Source organism: Ochotona curzoniae, unplaced genomic scaffold (assembly GCF_017591425.1).
Source record: "Ochotona curzoniae isolate NIBS_2020 unplaced genomic scaffold, NIBS_Ocur_1.0 contig_4612, whole genome shotgun sequence".
In the NCBI taxonomy this organism is placed as follows: Eukaryota; Metazoa; Chordata; class Mammalia; order Lagomorpha; family Ochotonidae; genus Ochotona; species Ochotona curzoniae.
Window position 1 is genome coordinate 5,242,430 of NW_024466343.1, and position 17,066 is coordinate 5,259,495.

Here is a 17,066-nt window from a genome sequence, read left to right on the forward strand (position 1 = left end):
AACGACAAGTCTCACTTCAAGTGTTCTAATCAATGAGCATAACCATTAGGTAGGTTCATGTTTGAAAGTGAGTCCATATTTTCACAATTTAAAGGATGTTCATTAGCTAGGCATCAGGTTTAGCAGTTAAAATGCTACCTGGCAGGCCTGTATCCTTTGACAGTCATGGCTCTGCCTCCTTCAACAGCAGGTGATATCAAAGACCTGGACCCTTCCCAACAGAAAGCCTCAGATTCAGTTTCTGGTTCCATGCTTAGGCCTAACTTGCAGTCACATGGAAAGAGAACAGACAGGAGATCCCTGTGTCTGTTAGTATTTTGCTGTCCTTCCTTCTGCCTTTCAAATAAATAAACGAATATGGGCACATGGGGTGGGGTGGGGTGGCAGTGTTTATGAACCATATAGTTCCTGCACGCTTCTGAATGGAGTAGTGAACAACAAAGTCAGGTTCTCTCAATTCAAGTGGGAATATTAACATCTGCAGATTGTTGAAGGCAAAAATCTCAGGGCCAAATACAAGCTGATTTGCAGCTTGTTCCAATACAGTCAGTGGCACTGAGCAGACTTCAACACTAAAAGCAACAAGACAGAGGCAACTTCCTGGTTTATGAGTCCTACCACCCTTTGGCATCTGGTTCCCCTGACCACTCTCCACAAGCATGAGTCACAGAAGCTACAGAACATGCTGCTCTTCATGCTTGCAGAGAACAGGTGATAGCTACCAGTAGGCCATATTTCATTGATTTTGACCTTCAATTTTTTAATTGTTTTTATTTTTATTATTTGTTTGAAAATCAGAGAGAGCTATTATCTGCTGTTCCTTTACAAAATGTCTGCAGCAACTAGGGCTGAGTCTGACTTAAGCCAAAAGGCAGGAGCTCCATCCTGCTCTTCCACATGGGTGGCAAGGAATGTGGAAGCAAAACTGGAGAATGGGGTCAGGGTTCATACCCAGGCACTCTGATCTGAGATATAGCTGTACCAAATGATGCCTTAATCACTGTGCTGGACATTCACCTCTTTCTGATTTAAAAAAGATTTATTTAATTGCTCATGTTATCTGACAGGCAGAGAAATTCAGCAGCATCTCCTATCCACAGGTTCACTCCCAAAATGTCTGCAACAACTAGGGTTGGACAGAAGGTCTTTGACATGGGTGGCAACTAAGCAGATATATGAGCCATTACCTGCTGCCTTCCTTGGTATACATTAAAATGTAGCAGACATCAGGAACAGAGTGGGAATGCAAACACAGGCACTCAGTATGGAATGTAGGCAATTCGAGCTATTCATGCAATAGTGTTATGACCAATGCAATAAGCACCTGCCTTGTTCCTTTGTTTCAAGAACATTTGAAGGATGCTTTGGTAGGTAGTAGTCAGAAAACAAAAGATCAGGGGCCGGTACAATAACCCAATTGGCTAATCCTCCACCTGCAAGTGCCAGCATCCCATTCATGTGCTTGCTGTTCCACTTCCCTTCCAGCTCCCTGTTTGTAGCCTGGGAAAGCAGTGGATGATGGCCCATAGCCTTGGGATCCTATACCCATGTGAGAGATCTGGAAGAAGCTCCTGGTTACGGGCTTTGGATTGGCTCGGCTCCAGCCACTGCAGCCAAATGAACTACTGGAGAGAGGATCTTTCAATTTTCAATCTGTCCTTTGCTCTGTACATCTTGCCCTACCCCCCACAAGAAAATAAATAAATCTTTAAAAAGTGACTTTACTGTGTAAATTCGTCATGAGCATCATTTCTCCTTAAATGAATTTTCTGTATCTAAAATAAATCCAGCATTGACTTGTGTAACTTGGAAATATGCACGACTCTCTTCAGAGCCAATTTTACTCCATATTTCAGGTGCTAAGGCTATAGAAGTATCCATCAACCATCCAGCAAATCTCTGAAAAAATGTGGGGAGATGATATTGAATAGAAATTGAAAACGACATGAAGTTGTCTGCCATGGTCAGAATGGCTGCTAACTCTACATGTTGTTCATTTGAGTGCGGAACTCTGAATAACCTGGTTTGGATGCTTATTTGTGCTCCACTTAACATGTCAGAAGATGAAGCAGTTGCTGCTCTCCCTTCCACACCCATCCATACCCTTAACCATCTTCCCTCTTGACATCTAGAGCCTGTCTCACACCAGGACCTCTCCACAAACTGTGATTCCAGTGATCTCCATTTTTTCCCAGGATGTGCTCAGGGTTTCACCTCTGACATCCCCATGGAGAGGTTATCAATAAATCAAAACATTGTCATGGACACAAGACCAGATACTGACCCGAAGATTCTTTTCAACTTACTTTCTCCTGCAAATATTATCCTTTCATTATACTGCTATATTTGTACTGATGAGTACTTCTGGAACTTTATGCATGTAAATGAAACAACTTTTAAGAAAATCATGGCAACAACAGAAAGCAGTAAAGTGGTTGCTTGAAGAAGTAAGGAACAAGACGGAATCAGAAACAAGGACATGTATCTAATCTAACAGCAAATGATTCCTTTAGTCATAAGTGGTAAATACATGAGAATATGTCTGACTACAATTTTAAGGTATATCTTTATATTTCATGCATTCTTTGTTTATGAGATATTGAATTTTTTAAAGTATGACCAAGTACACTTATCCCAATAATTTATTTTAGTTTCAAGAAATGAAATGCTGCCAGTTAAGTGTTTATGGATGATGAGAAAGTCATTGTCATTATTTAAGCAGGTGATTTCAAGAAAGCATGTGTCCAAAAAAAGAAGAAAGAAAGAAAGAAAGAAAGAAAGAAAGAAAGAAAGAAAAGAAAGAAAAGAAAGAAAGAAAAAGAAAGGAAGGAAGGAAGGAAGAAAGAAAGAAAGAAAAAAAGGAAGGAAGGAAGGAAGGAAGGAAGGAAGGAAGGAAGGAAGGAAGAAAGAAAGAAAGAAAAAAAGGAAGGAAGGAAGGAAGGAAGAAAATGTCAGCACACAGAGTTTAAATGGTAGTGGGTATGTAGTCCAGTACTGCTCCAAATATTCACTGCTTTGACTTTACAAAGGTGATTTCCCCCACTCTGTGGCTGACAAGCTTGGCCATGGTTTTGCTTCAACAATGGAATTTTAAGTATAAGCATGTAAGCAATGTGTGCCACTCAGGGGCAAATCCTTAACAGAGGTGCATGGTTCTGATACTCATGAAGAAACGTGGCCAGACTCCTGTGGACTGAACTGTTCATCCTGTCCAGGTTCAGGAGTCCAGTTGACCAAAATAGACGATTATGAGATCACAAAATGAATCTTTGTTATTGTACAGTCTACAGGCTAAGCTACATTTGGATAGTGGTGCAGTGAAACAAAGGGAAAAACAAAGTCTCTGGTTACAACCAGTGAGTAAAGCATCAGGTTACTCTAAAGAAGATCACTTTGAGAAGAGGAGATGAATATTAGAGGACATCCAAATTAGGGAGGAGAATGACTGACAGTACCACATCCATACTACGGGCAAGCTGAGAGTCCAAGATGAAGGTCAGAGGGCAGAGCCTCGGGGAATAGAGAGAAATTGCTCCATCAGAGGCAGTGACAGAGGGAGAGCTGGTAAAAATAGAGATGAAAGGAGGAAATGTGAGCAAGCTGGAGGAGGGGAGTCTCACTCTTTGGAGAAGGTTAGAGGTGAGGGCAGCTGCTGGCAGTGAGCTATGGACATGATGTGAGGGGCCATTGCAGAGTGAGGTTTGGCTTTGTAGAAACAGCTGTCCGAGTCCGTACACAAGGGAACTTCACTGCCTGATGCCTAGCCAGTGAAATGCTGACTTTGTGCAGCTAATAACCGCAAAAGTAGCATAAAATCACTACTGGCTCTTTGTCTGTTTACATAGGGGAAATTAATGTATCCACTGATTTCTTACTAGTCTATATAAATGTAGATTCTTGTGGCTTTAGGAATAGCAGGGCACTTCAAAAACTATGTAGAAAATGCAATTAAAAGATAATGTTACTTTGATGCCAAAAAAATAAAATAGAAATCCATGATGTACCTTTTCCACAATGCACATTTTTTCAGAATAGTTTTGAAGATTTCACATAATTTCTTCATCAGCATTTTCAAGATAGAGTGCAACAAATGGTATTATTTGCAGAGAACACGGAAAGAAAACTTTACGTGTTTGCTATAAATCATTAAAAATTATCAAGGTAGATTGAATATGTTAGGTATAATTAAGTTTCTGAATTCTCATAAATTAAATGTTAAGATACTTCAGACAACATATGATTGTACGAGCAAATTGAGAGGACACAGTGATTCAGAAATAGGTACAGTTCCCCCACAAGATTTGCTGGATCCTTTATTATCAATTGTGCTAAATCTGTTTACTAAAATATTTGGTTTCAGATTAATTTAAGCTTATAATTATATTTATAACATTATTCCATTTCTTTATGTAAGGCAATTTGCATGAAATTTTCATAAAATCTTTTTTGGAAAATCTGGAAATCTAACAGGACCACTTAATCTGTGAAACTACGATAAGAACATGCAACTCCATAATCACCCTTGTGAAGAGAGGTTCCAAGCCATTTGGAGCAGTGGTTGGGCGAAACCTTCTCCTTCTCCAGGATTCAGATCTATTTTCCTTTCTGATTTTTCCATTTAGGGGAGGAGGTGGAGGAGGAATAGGCATCAAGTAATTGCTAATGTTCGGAAGTTGATATGGATTCATTCTCTGTGAACTGTCTGTGGAGTTCTTGAACTTCATCATGGCCTTCTTGCCCTGTAATTACATATCATGACATAAGAACCAATGAAACAAAAGTGGTGACCGAGAGTAACCCAAAATTAAAGACAGCTTGAATGACTGAAATTGCAGGCAAACACATATGACATCAAGAAACTCAAAACTGTTTAAAAAAAATAAAAGCACAAGGGGGAACTTTATAGTCATTCCATAGCACACTAAATATTTGTAAGTTTATAAATCTATACAGCAGAGTTTAACAAAATAGGAATGACATTTTTATGGTAGTACTTTCAGCATTCTTTCCTTAACAATGCACTACAGAAATCCAATGCATTTTAGTAACAAAATAAAGAAATTTGCAAATTATTGTTTTGAATCAGCATTTTTTTAGTATTATTATTTTTTAAATTTTGTTTTATGACAGTTTTTTAGGCTCTGGGAGTCCCCCAACCCTTCCTTATGCCCTCCCCCCCATGTTGGATTCCTCCACATATTGCAGTAGTACAGTTCATATCCAGTCATGATTTCTTCATTGCAAGCATGGACCTTACAGAAAGTCTGGCGTCTTATTGTCCAGATAAATTTGACAGTTTCTTTGGGAGACCATCTCTGATCTGAATGAATCAGCATTTTTAAATGTACTTTGTTATGTCACTGAATAACATTTTAGACAATACTGCGTGAAATACTTAGGTGTCATTCAATTGTTCATTATTACAAAGATGACAGTATACAACTTTGCTAAATCTCCTTATATATGAGAATATTCTTATATGCTAGAGTGTCTTCATTTGAAATTGTGATAGTCCTCTATTTCCTTCACAACTAGGTATACTAAGAATTTATACTTCTACTACTGGTATTAGACAAACAAGACTTTGAAGGTACTCATCTTCCATCAATTCATTATTTTACTCAGTTGCATCCCCAAATCATGTTTTTTTTACCCCATTTCTTTTGCTTAATTCAAGGAATATCACTTCTGCTGCATAGCAAAATTCAGCTGGTTTATATCTGTGGCATTTTAAATACTATCCATACACAATTCTTTAGCTCTTAAAGACAATGAGAATTTATTGAGTGATCATTCACTAACTCAATCATGAACTAGTAGTATTTGAAAAAATATTTTTTGTTGGAAGGGCAGATAAGATTTTTGGAGAGAAGAAGAAACATGGAAAAACATCTTCTGTCTGGTGGTTCACTCCCACAATGGCCAGAGTTTAGCCGATCCAAAGCCACAAGTTTTTCTGGATCTCCCATGTGGGTACAAGGTCCCAAGGTTTTGGGTCATCCTCTACTGCTTTCCCAAGATACAAGGAGGGAGCTGGAAATGAAACAAAGCAGCTGGGACGTGAACAGGCACCCCAGTGGGATGCCAGCACTTGCAAGGTGAGATTAGCTATTGAACCAATGTACCAGTCCCATGAATTAGTATTCTTTTATGGAACCTCTGATTATATTGTATTTGCATAATCAATGTCAATGACAATAATTGTATGCTTCCTCTTTGTTATTTTGTCTGCTTTGATAACTGATATACCATAAATGTCTATATCAACACCTAATGATAGCAAGTGCTCAATACTCACTGAATGAAATGAAGTACAGCTAATCAAAACCAGTATGAAAATTATCTTAACCTTGTCAACATTCATGAACCAATAAGTAGCTATCCCTCAACAACTCACACACCAAAAATTTAGAACCAGGAAAAGAAAAGGTCTTATATAGATTTAATAAGTAAAACTATCCATAAGGCTGTGAGGATTTGGAAATCCCCCTGCAAAACGAAAAAACCTGCTTCCCAGTCAATAGAATGTGAATATTACCTTACTGATAGTGATCACACACCTGATAAGACAACATATTGATCAAAGGTGGAATTGGTAAGTATGGGGAGCTGAGAAAAAAAATACAATCACCTTGGTAAGTATGTGAAGAACTCATCTGAGGATGAACTTGGGAAGAGGAAATACTACCCATGGACTTGAGTATTTCCAGTTCTAACTACAATACTCTCCTTGGAGGATAGCAATTTTCAGCCAAAGCCTTTGAGAGTTTTTGGTAACCTTTGCCCAAACAAACCTACTCCTATAATGCAATGAATGCATTAGGCCACCTTGGCATGACATGAATAACATTCCATATCACTCATTCTGATTCCACACTCACTAAGCAACCTTCTCACTATGGTTTCACTTCCCATGTAGGTCTGCCTACAAGGAAGAACACACTACTCCTTTGACTGTCATTCATTGGTGACTTAGTGGCCACTAATTATGACTCTGTTGCTCTTTTGGCTTGACTATTGAAGTACAAATGAAGTTACTATAAATTGGTTTACTTCAACCCAACAATCTCTCAGGACTTGACCATTTCTGTACATTGGCTGACATAGGAAATCTTTGCCACAGGATAGAGATCTGATCCTACAAAGTGCCAAACTAATTGCTTTATGAGTCAATGAGTTCCTGCTAAGCTGTAAGCCTAGACAGAACACCATCACCTTTGGATTAATTCTACTACTGCCTTGGAAGCTACTGTTAAATTATTGAAGTAAAGGTTAGTAAATAGTGCTGCACAAGCTGAAAAATATATTAATGGATAAAAACAGTATTTTTAGCTATAATTATACTTTCTCTATAAAACTCAATGGCTTATTTGAATAATTTTTAGTGGCCAGTGGATGCTATAAAATATCTAAGATATTTCATATTTCCTAATAAGACGCAAAATGTAATCCATTCACTTTAATATGACAACCATACAGCACAGTTTCACTCTGATACTGGCAAATGCTGCTCTTTTATGTCAGAAATATAAACAATATCCTCCCTATCTAGGAATGTTTAATTATCCTTCCCTATTTAAGTAACTCATATTTCATGGTTACCATACCACCCGCATGTGCTGTGTTAAAATAAATGAAAATTATCTTAGACATAACCTTGAAAGAGAAGCAGATTCAAGCTCCTGGGTGTGATTAACTCAGCATCTTCAAAGATGGACATTCACTTCCTTCCATATTCAACCTTCTAAAAGTCAAACTCAAAGCAATTTCATACACTGATGGGAAAGTAAGTCGGCATGCAAATGCAGAACTACTCTTGGAAAATTTCATTTTCTAGGGTTCATGAATTGAAAATTTGGAAGGAGTCAACAAGGGTCTTTTCTGATGAAAGTCATATCTGACTATGAAGTCTTTTCTTTTTGTTTTTCAGTTAGTCTTTCAGATTAATTAGAACTCCACATGCACTTTCAAAAATCTATCCATACTCTTTTTGTTCAATAACATAGAAACTGAAGGCCTTTAATTAGAGTATCATGTAATTAATCAAAAGTACATAGTAACTGCTCAATAAATGCCCTGCATATACTTCACAATATGGGTTAACGAATACCTCATATTAATGACTATGGTAACCCAACGTTTAATCAAGAATTTAAATATATTTCATTAATAAAATGACATTTACCCCAACAGGAAATGGAGCTTCACTTTCCAGCACCGAGGTTTTTGGTCTGGACCCTGAAGTTATCTTTGGAACAGTTCCTACAGCTGGATTACTGGCAAGAAGCTGCAATCGAATTGGAGGCTGCATATTTCCTGGAGCCGTATATGGTCGAGGGGCTGTCTAGACAATTAGGGGGAAAATTTCATTTAAATTAGTACCTTGACATGTTTCCAGAACCAATTAATAACCTAACAAATTGCCTAGAGTAATTAATGGTGCCTTTTTACTGAACAGATTAAACTTTAATTATGTCCTTCCATTATACATACCCTTATGACCCAAAGTATTTGTTAAAACATATGGTGTTGAAGTCCTCTACATAACTAAATGCCACAATTATGGAACATTGTAGACAAAAGAGATGTCCTCTATTACATTCCTGTATGGTTATTCATACCATAAATTCACAGACAATATCTAATTTATGCTGTGCATAGATTGGCTTTGCTCAATTAAATGTTAAATTGAATAATATTCCTGTTTTAAAAGTCTGAATGGATATTATTGGAATGGACTCACTTCTGCTTCAATGTTTTCAATAAAAACTCTACTCTGAAGCTTTCAAGACTCAAGATTAAAATTGGTGCGGAAGTAAAACCAAACAATATAATTCAAACATGAGGAAAGATGGATTTCTAACTGTAATTCCTTGTCATTTATTCAATCATTTTCTTGAAATAGTAAGAAAACAAAGATGAAAAATTGCAACCGGCAACTGTGGCAAACACCGTATGAAAAAGGGATGTTTTCCAGTTGCTCCTCTAGGTCTACTGTTCACCTTCTCTGGCTTGCTGGGACATCAGGAAGTCATTTGTTGAGAACCACACCAACTAACCTCTGAAGTGCAGCTGGATTCCTCCAGTGAGAGGCATGACAGGAGACAGGACAGGAGACTGAGATCAGGGTGTTTATTCTCCTGGACCCCTCCCTGCAGCTCATAATGGGACAGCTGGGACCCTCTACGAAGGTCCACAGCTCCTGGTGGAAAGTCCTCTCCTAGCTCCAGGTACTATCTACTCCTTCTGATATCCATTTCTCTTCCTGTATGTCTCTGGAGGCTGTGACTTCCCACTGTGCCTACCTCAGCAGGCTTAACATCACTCCTTGGTTTTTCCTTAACCCTGAGTGCATTTTTTTTTGTAAACAGTTTTTTTTTTTTAATGCTTCCTAATTATCCTTTTTGTGTGAGCCATCTGCTTCCTGCTGAGCCCCTAACTGGGGCATTTTCCAGTCATGAAAGTGCTGCAACAAATACCAAAAGTGTCAGTATGGAGAATTAGAAGCACATTTCTGGGCATGGATAGAACATGTATGTTTAGTGCAAAGCTTTGCAATCCGTCAAAAGCAGGAGAAAAAAGGAGATTTTTGGTCTGGTTTCCTTATTACAAAGATAGTGGACAATTGGTCAACAATAGGACATGCTTGTTTGGATAAGAGGATAGTACAAAGATGGTATGTAAAGTTCTCGTGATTAAAGCTCAATACTTTTGACTCCCTTGAATCATAAAGAACAAACAATGAAAAAAAGAGGTGTAAATACGCTTTTAAAAAATGATGTTGAAGCAGCTTTTACTTCCAAAAATCAATCTTGGTACCATCTTGAGAAGCAAGGCATATATTGCTATATTACTGCTTCTGCTGCATCAGCATTTATTGAATTTCTTCCATTGGATAGGCCTTTTGCTAAAGCAAAACAGTAATTTTTAACATCGGCAACCCAAGACAGTTGCCAAGCAGTGACAACAAAATATCTGTGAACAGAAGACATAACCAAATATCTCAAAATATTTTGTTAGCCCAGTGAGACTAATAAAATTAAAGTTTCACAGAAGCAGTTAGGTTATATTCAACTGGTTAAACAAAAGAAGAAATTGATAAGCAGAGAAAAATGATAAGTCTGAATATTCAAAAAAGAAGAGAACTGGTTGTCGGTCAAGCCATAGAAAGAATAGTAGAGGTAATATTTTGTGATACCTGCTTTTATTTCTTCACTAATAAAAAAAATTTGTATCTGGTAACACACGTATCAGAAGTAAATGTTATATTTTTTTTAAGATTTATTTTGATTATTTTTTGATTGGAAAGGCGGATAGACAGAGAGGAGAGACAGAGAGGAAGATCTTCCGTCCAATCATTCACTCCCCAAGTGAGCGCAAAGGGCCATACTATGCCAATCCGAAGCCAGGAGCCTCTTCCGGGTCTCCCACGCGGGTGCAGGTTCCCAAAGCTTTGGGCCGTCCTCGACTGCTTTCCCAGGCCACAGGCAGGGAGCTGGAAGGGAAGCGGGGCTGCCAGGATTAGAACCAGCCATTAGAACCGGCGCCCATATGGGATCCCGGGCGTGCTAGGCGAGGACCTTAACCACTTGCGCCACGGCGCCGGGCCCAGAAATAAATGTTATATTTTTTAAACATCCATTATAACCATGAAAAGATCTGAATGACTTTAGTTTTGGTGAATAAAATACAAGCAAATGTGATATACAAAACTTTCAGATCATAATGTTAGATCCTTTCTAATCTTTCCCTTTGGCAGAAAGATCCACATAGGTCTGCCATCTAGACTCATGTGGGTGAAGGCAACACTCTACATTTGGTATGTCAGCAGCATAAAAAGGATTTGAGCTTTTAGTGACTCTCTTGAGTAAGGACAGCAGGCTAAGAGACACTCATGTACTAGGAATTTCAAAGAGTTTATGGAAAATCGATATTCCACTTGATTTCATTTTCCACAAACATTTTATAAACACACTTTTTACAGTTTACTTAAGACATTGTACGTAACAGTTGTACTTAGGACAATTGAACATGGAAATTCAGTTTGGGTCTCACACATAAGTTGGTGGCAGGGACTAAAGCACTTGAGCTACCAACACCTGTTCCCTCCAAGGTTTCACATTTTCAGCAAGCTGGAATGGTGAATTGAGCTGGGGCTCAAAGCTAGGCATTCTGACATGGAATAATGGCATCCCAAGTGGCATCCATCTCTTTTATCAATGTTATCTTAATTTTTAAAATTTATTTGAAAGGCAGGGTCAGAGGGAGAGAGAGGAAGAAGAGAGGAGAGGAAAGGGGGGAGAGAGAGGAAAAAAAGAGGAGAGGAAAGGAGGGAAAAGGGGAAGAGGAGAGGAGGGGAGGTAGGGAGAAAAGAAGAGAAGGCACTTTCACCCACTGATTAAATCCTCAAATAGCCACAAGGGCCTGGGCTGGGCGAGGCCAAAGCAGGAGCCTGGAACTTCACCCAGGAACCCCATGGAGTTGCCAGGACCCAACTATTTAGTGCATCATCTGTTGCTTTCCCAAGTGAATTAGAAGAGAGTTGAAGCAAAAATATAGTATCCAGATCAAAACTTTTACTCTGATATGGGATTCCAGCAATTCAGGTGGCAGCTTAGCTCCCTGAGCCACAACACCTTGTTTTGGTCCTCTTAACACAAACCTATATCTGGAGCAATAAAAGGAACCAAGTGGGTTGACAGGAGCAACATTGGATTGAAAGAAAGGGAAACTAAGAGTTATAAGGGCCAAGAGGTAGGAAGTATTAAAGCCCAGAAAGGGAAATTAAGTTGGAGGTTCCTGAACAAAGGAAATAAAAAGAATTCACTTGACCTCTATAAAATAAATGTGCCTTAAGAGACTGTCCTATCAGACAGTTCGCTGAAAACAAAAACATGAAGAATATTTCATAGGAATTCAACAAAGCAGGTGACAGAACTAGAACATGATCTATCAGCCATTATGCCCTAAAATTTATCTCCCTCCATTTGCCTACAGATATCATTCAGTTAGATGAATGTGGCAAATGTTTAACTGATTACATTTATCTCTCAAAACAAATCTGCATCATTAACTAACAGCTGTGAGCTACAAACTACTGTAGTTCACATTAGCAACTACCTTAAACTTGCTACATTTTAAGTCAGTCGCAATATATTTTCTGAGAATAAATATGGCACTGTAGCTTAGCATTCTCAAAATATACCCAAATGTGAATTGAAATTGACTACCTGGTGATTACTCAGCTTAGCTGAGCATTTCTAATTCTTAGCAGATCTCTTGGGGTGAATTTTCCAAGCATGTGCAGAATTACTTGAAATGACTTTCCACAGTTTAAATGGGAGTGTTGCAGCTCAAAGCTTCTATGCTATTTTCAAAGTCTAAATGCAATTAGAACCAATGACACTAACAAGGCCCTGGTACTTTCCTTGTTCATTCAAGAGAATGAAAAAGAAACAAACCAGTGGGGAAATCCCCAAAGGATTATCATCCTCATCTGCTTGGCACTTCTAAATCATAAGGCAGCTCCGAAAGTTCTGTATCCACATTAGGAAAACAAAGAAATCAAACTTGAACTTGTGTAAAATGGGAACTACTACGATTCCAAGGTGAACAGTAGGTATCCACTCAGTTGCAAAGGCACGATGGGGTAATCAAGGGAAGAATTCCAGCTTACCAAAGAAAAGAAGACTTTTAAACTGCTAGTGTCAGTGTTTCCTGTAATTTTTAAATTACTTTCTCACTCCTGCTGCATTAAGATCGCCTGGATGTATCATAAACTATTTATTGAGAGTGTTCAGCTGGAAAATTGAAAAGAAAGCCTTGGAAGGGTTTTCCTCTCTGAAACAGGTGGGAAGACTGAAAAACAGCCCTTGATTGTTTCCTTTGTTTCACCCCAGTCAAGCTTTTGAGAATCTAGTGCGTTTACCATCCAATAAAAGAATCCTTTATATACATACACATTCCAATCAAACCTGGGAATAGGGTACCAACAAAAGGAAGACAGTTGTCTTCCAGCACTTGTGCTGCTCATCAGGAAATGTCAAAACAGATTTACCTTGTGAAAAAATGTCAAAGCTTAACATCTGCAATGATCCTGCTTCAACACCCTGAACACATTGTGATTTCTCTACAAATATTGTGCAACTCAAAAAAGGTGCTAATGGTAACAAAGAAATAGAGTAAGTCACACAAAACAAGAAGATTTACCAAGCAATCCAGTTCCATTTGAAACTACTGACCTCCTGCAAATCTTAGCAAAACTTTCCCTGAATGTATATTGTTTCAAGATATTTCACCTGTCTTCATGCAAAACTACCTCTAGGATATAAATGGAACAAACAAACATGTAATTCTTCAAACAGAATTTCTGTATCTTTGTTTTTATCTTAGAGTACATGTACACACTTTTGACATAAGGGGTTCAAATGCTTGTATCTGACTAAACAGACTTTATGGTACCAGTGAATTTGCACAAATAAGGCAAGAGCCTCAAGAACAAAATCCAGAGTTAGAAAAATATAAATCATGCATGGGCCATCTTGTAGTTCAATTTTGCTAGATTATAAGGTGTTAATGGGGTAATCATGGGGGACATACCAATCTAGCTAAATTGGCCATATAATCTAAGATCTTAACCGTCAGGTAGAAGACTCTGCCTTTTGTTTAACAAGTAATGTGAAGACAGGTAAAGTATTTGGGTAAGAAAATAACACAGTTAAGTACTCTGTACTTCAATAAAAATAGCTGATTGGTAGCAGGCAAAATGGATTTGGCAGGGGTAATAGAGATTGGAGGTGAGCATTCAAGAGAAACAGAGTTGAACAAGTATTAGTCTATCTTTGCAATCAGTAGGACCCACAGGATTGTGTGGACATGTGCCCAGAGAGCATTCTTTCTGAGATTAATCAGAAAACGTAAATTAAGTAACTGGGATTCTGCAAGACAGAGTGTTTACCATGACTCACCAGTGCCAATGGACTAGAATGTCTTTCATCAACCAGAATGCTATGGCCACCATTAGTCTTTGGGCCCAATGGGGGGTGAGGAGACAGGATTGTCATGTTGTTTTCAACAGACCAGCTTGTGTGCTCTCCCTGAAATAAAAAAAGGATTCAGTGAATAGATACAGGTTAGGTTAGCTCCTGACATGGGATGGACAGAAGCAGGTTATTTAGCTTCTTGATGCAAATTACTACAGAGATTAGCAATCTTTCTTGACTGTGTAATAGTCCTAATACTGGAATCAGAAAAAATACTGCAGAGCAGCACTTTTCTATCTTTAAAAATAAATGACATTAAGCAAAAAATTTGCATACTAAATGAGGGGCTCTAAACCATATCTGTTGTCCATCGCAGCCAAACAGTGAAAATCCTCACAAATAAAAACCCTGTAAGCGAAAAAAGAGCCTTCAGCATTACCTCCAAATTCTGCCAATGCCATAACATGACCAGGTTTTGTGTGTCTGGCAAGCTGGTCACAGCCACAACAGCTTCTAGTGTTTTAGACTGAAATAGTAATTCTTGATTTTCAGTGACTTTTTTCACTATCAACATTTCAGTAGATAAATTACAGAATCTATAATACAGTGCTTCATGTAGCACAACATTCACCAAGTTGAATTAACACAAATCTTTATGTGCCCACTCTTCTGTTCTTGAAAATCTGACCAATCTTCTCATTTTTGAACATGCTAGTAACAGGATTAACTTTTGGCTATGTCAGAATAGTCTTGAGTCTAGCAGGCAAGAAGGGAGAAACACCGTCTGTTATGGCAAGTTATGCTAGAGAAGCTTTACAAGTGTTCATCCGCCTGTGAAACATGGCTTGAGCCCCACATTTATAAAAATTACTAGCAACACATGAGTCTGAAGGGCTTAAGAAACATAGGAACATTGCCAACGTAAACTGACATCTTTCAAACATGCCTAATAGAATGTCTTATCCTTGGTTCAAATTTATATGTTTCATAAATTCACTGCAAAACTGAGATACCAGACAGAAAAGTAGAAAGCAAACAAGGAATTGGAACATGCTTTGTGCAGAATGTCTAAATTTTATTACACTCTCCTTTGCTAGGAAGGATCTCCCCCCTTTGTAATTTTCAAGTGTCACATTCACATGAAAATGTGCCACTGCCAATGCTTGATCAAAGTTATCTACCACGGTGGGAACATCACCATCTACGTTTATTTTTCTAATACAGCACAAACGTCATTTGGCCTCTTTTAGAGGAAAATACTAACAAAATTTCATACATAAAAAGGTTGATTTCAAGTTTGAAAGATTTGTGTTTCTTAAAATACATTTAAACAATAAATGGCTCCTGTTTGTTACCATTGTCTGTAAACACCATAATCAAAATTCAGGCTTGGTGAAACCATCATTTGACCCCAGCTATGTGTTATTCAAAAAAAAAGTGCTCCAGAGAATCTAATAGTGCAATTTTTTTTCCAAGATAATACAAGTAAAAGTTATGTAGCTCCTTACCTTAAATCCAGGAATTCGCTCTTTCCTAGCTAAGATCTCCAGTTTCTTTTTTATTTCAAGCTGATGGTGACGCTAAGAATGAAGAAGAAAATCCCTATAAATTATAGCAAAGAATTTTTAAGGAAAAAAACCTCAATAGCAAACTATATTGTCAATTACCTCTCGTCATTGAGATGGAGAAGAATCACCTGTGTGTAAGTGTGCAGGTGCGAGTATAAATTGGAACAAGTCTTCAGCAAACCAATTTCAAACATACATTAGGCAGTTAAAAGTGTTTATATCCTTTAATCACCAAATTTAACTTCAAAGTCTAGAGGAAAACATGAATAATCTTGGAAATGTTTTCTGTACAATGATATTATTTGAAAATGTTTTTGCTTTTTCTTCAAAACAGAACAACAAAAGAAATACAAACTTCAAAGATAATGGTTTCTCTGCCTATCCTTATGATAATCAGTCATAAATGAAATCAGAGTCATAAATATTTTCTTTTAATGGAGAATTCATGGTTTGCAGGAAGACGATTCGTGTCCATTATCTCCTCTTAAACAACTTTAATTGCTGGGCGCTCTCACGAAGAAGCCAGGCCAGGGATCATCCTCACCATCCAGCCAGTAGGGGAGGTGTAATTGGAACCCTAACCTGACATTAGCTGCCTGGAGCCTTTGTGTTTTTTTCATAAAGCCATGTCCCTCACAAGACACAGCATACTTTTATTAATGTGTAAAAGTGAATTTAAAAATTTTTAAATTAGAGTATGTTAACAGCAGTTATCTGAGATGAGAAATTATAAGGGTTTGTTTTCCTATAATGTGCTTCTTTCATTTTCCATTTTTTTTCTGGAATAACAGTTTTGTAATAATTTTGTAAATTAAAAGTAAGTCTTACATAAAAATGACCTGTTTATAATATGGTTTTAAATCATTGGTCATATTTGAGGGTGTTTTATTTATTGGCTCCTTGAGAAAATGATTTCTGCTTTGCTTCTGAGCCTGTCCTCCTGCTGCCTTGGGGATCTTACAGACTCAATCATTCTCTACCTGAGCATCATCAATCCTCTTCTTGACACTTCCCTTTCCTTTCTCCCTCTTTCCCTGATCTCTCACCCACTTATCACCAAACTTTATTAAATTCACTATCAACCATTTTCAATCTTTTCACTTATTCCCAGCTCTCAGCAGTCAGTCCCTGCTCATTACCACTTTGGAAACGACTTTCACCAAGGCCACTAACATCTTTGCCTTCTGGGTCAAACCTAATTTCCTGCTACCCCAGTGCTTGTCTTGCTCACCCATCCTGCCTGGAAGAGCCTCATGCGTCCAGGACACCCTTCTATAGGACACGGTTTTGCCACCGGCCCCTATTGTTATCCCTGCCATTCCTCAGTAAATGCAGCACCTGTAGGCGGTTGGAGAACTCAGGCTCCCCTGTGGCTCCTCCCTCTCCCTCAGCCCCCGTGTTCAGTCAGTTTAAATGTCTGTCTTCAGTGTCTCCTTAGACAGCTGCATCTCCCAAGCGTTACCACAACTGCTGTTAGTCCATGCCCTCTGGCAATAGCTTTCTAATTGACCTCCCA

General features: G+C 38.2%; 1 protein-coding gene across 1 annotated transcript in view; it reads right to left on the reverse strand.

The window, feature by feature from the left end:
* ERICH3 (glutamate rich 3) overlaps positions 1–17,066 on the reverse strand; it is a 115,934-nt gene that overhangs the window by 71,624 nt on the left and 27,244 nt on the right. The window contains exons 4-7 of the mRNA XM_040987248.1: positions 15,491–15,562; positions 13,968–14,096; positions 8,186–8,344; positions 4,521–4,739 (exon numbers count right to left, since the gene is read on the reverse strand). Of these exons, the coding sequence (XP_040843182.1) occupies positions 4,521–4,739; positions 8,186–8,344; positions 13,968–14,096; positions 15,491–15,562 (579 nt within the window). The remainder of the gene's footprint in view (positions 1–4,520; positions 4,740–8,185; positions 8,345–13,967; positions 14,097–15,490; positions 15,563–17,066) is intronic.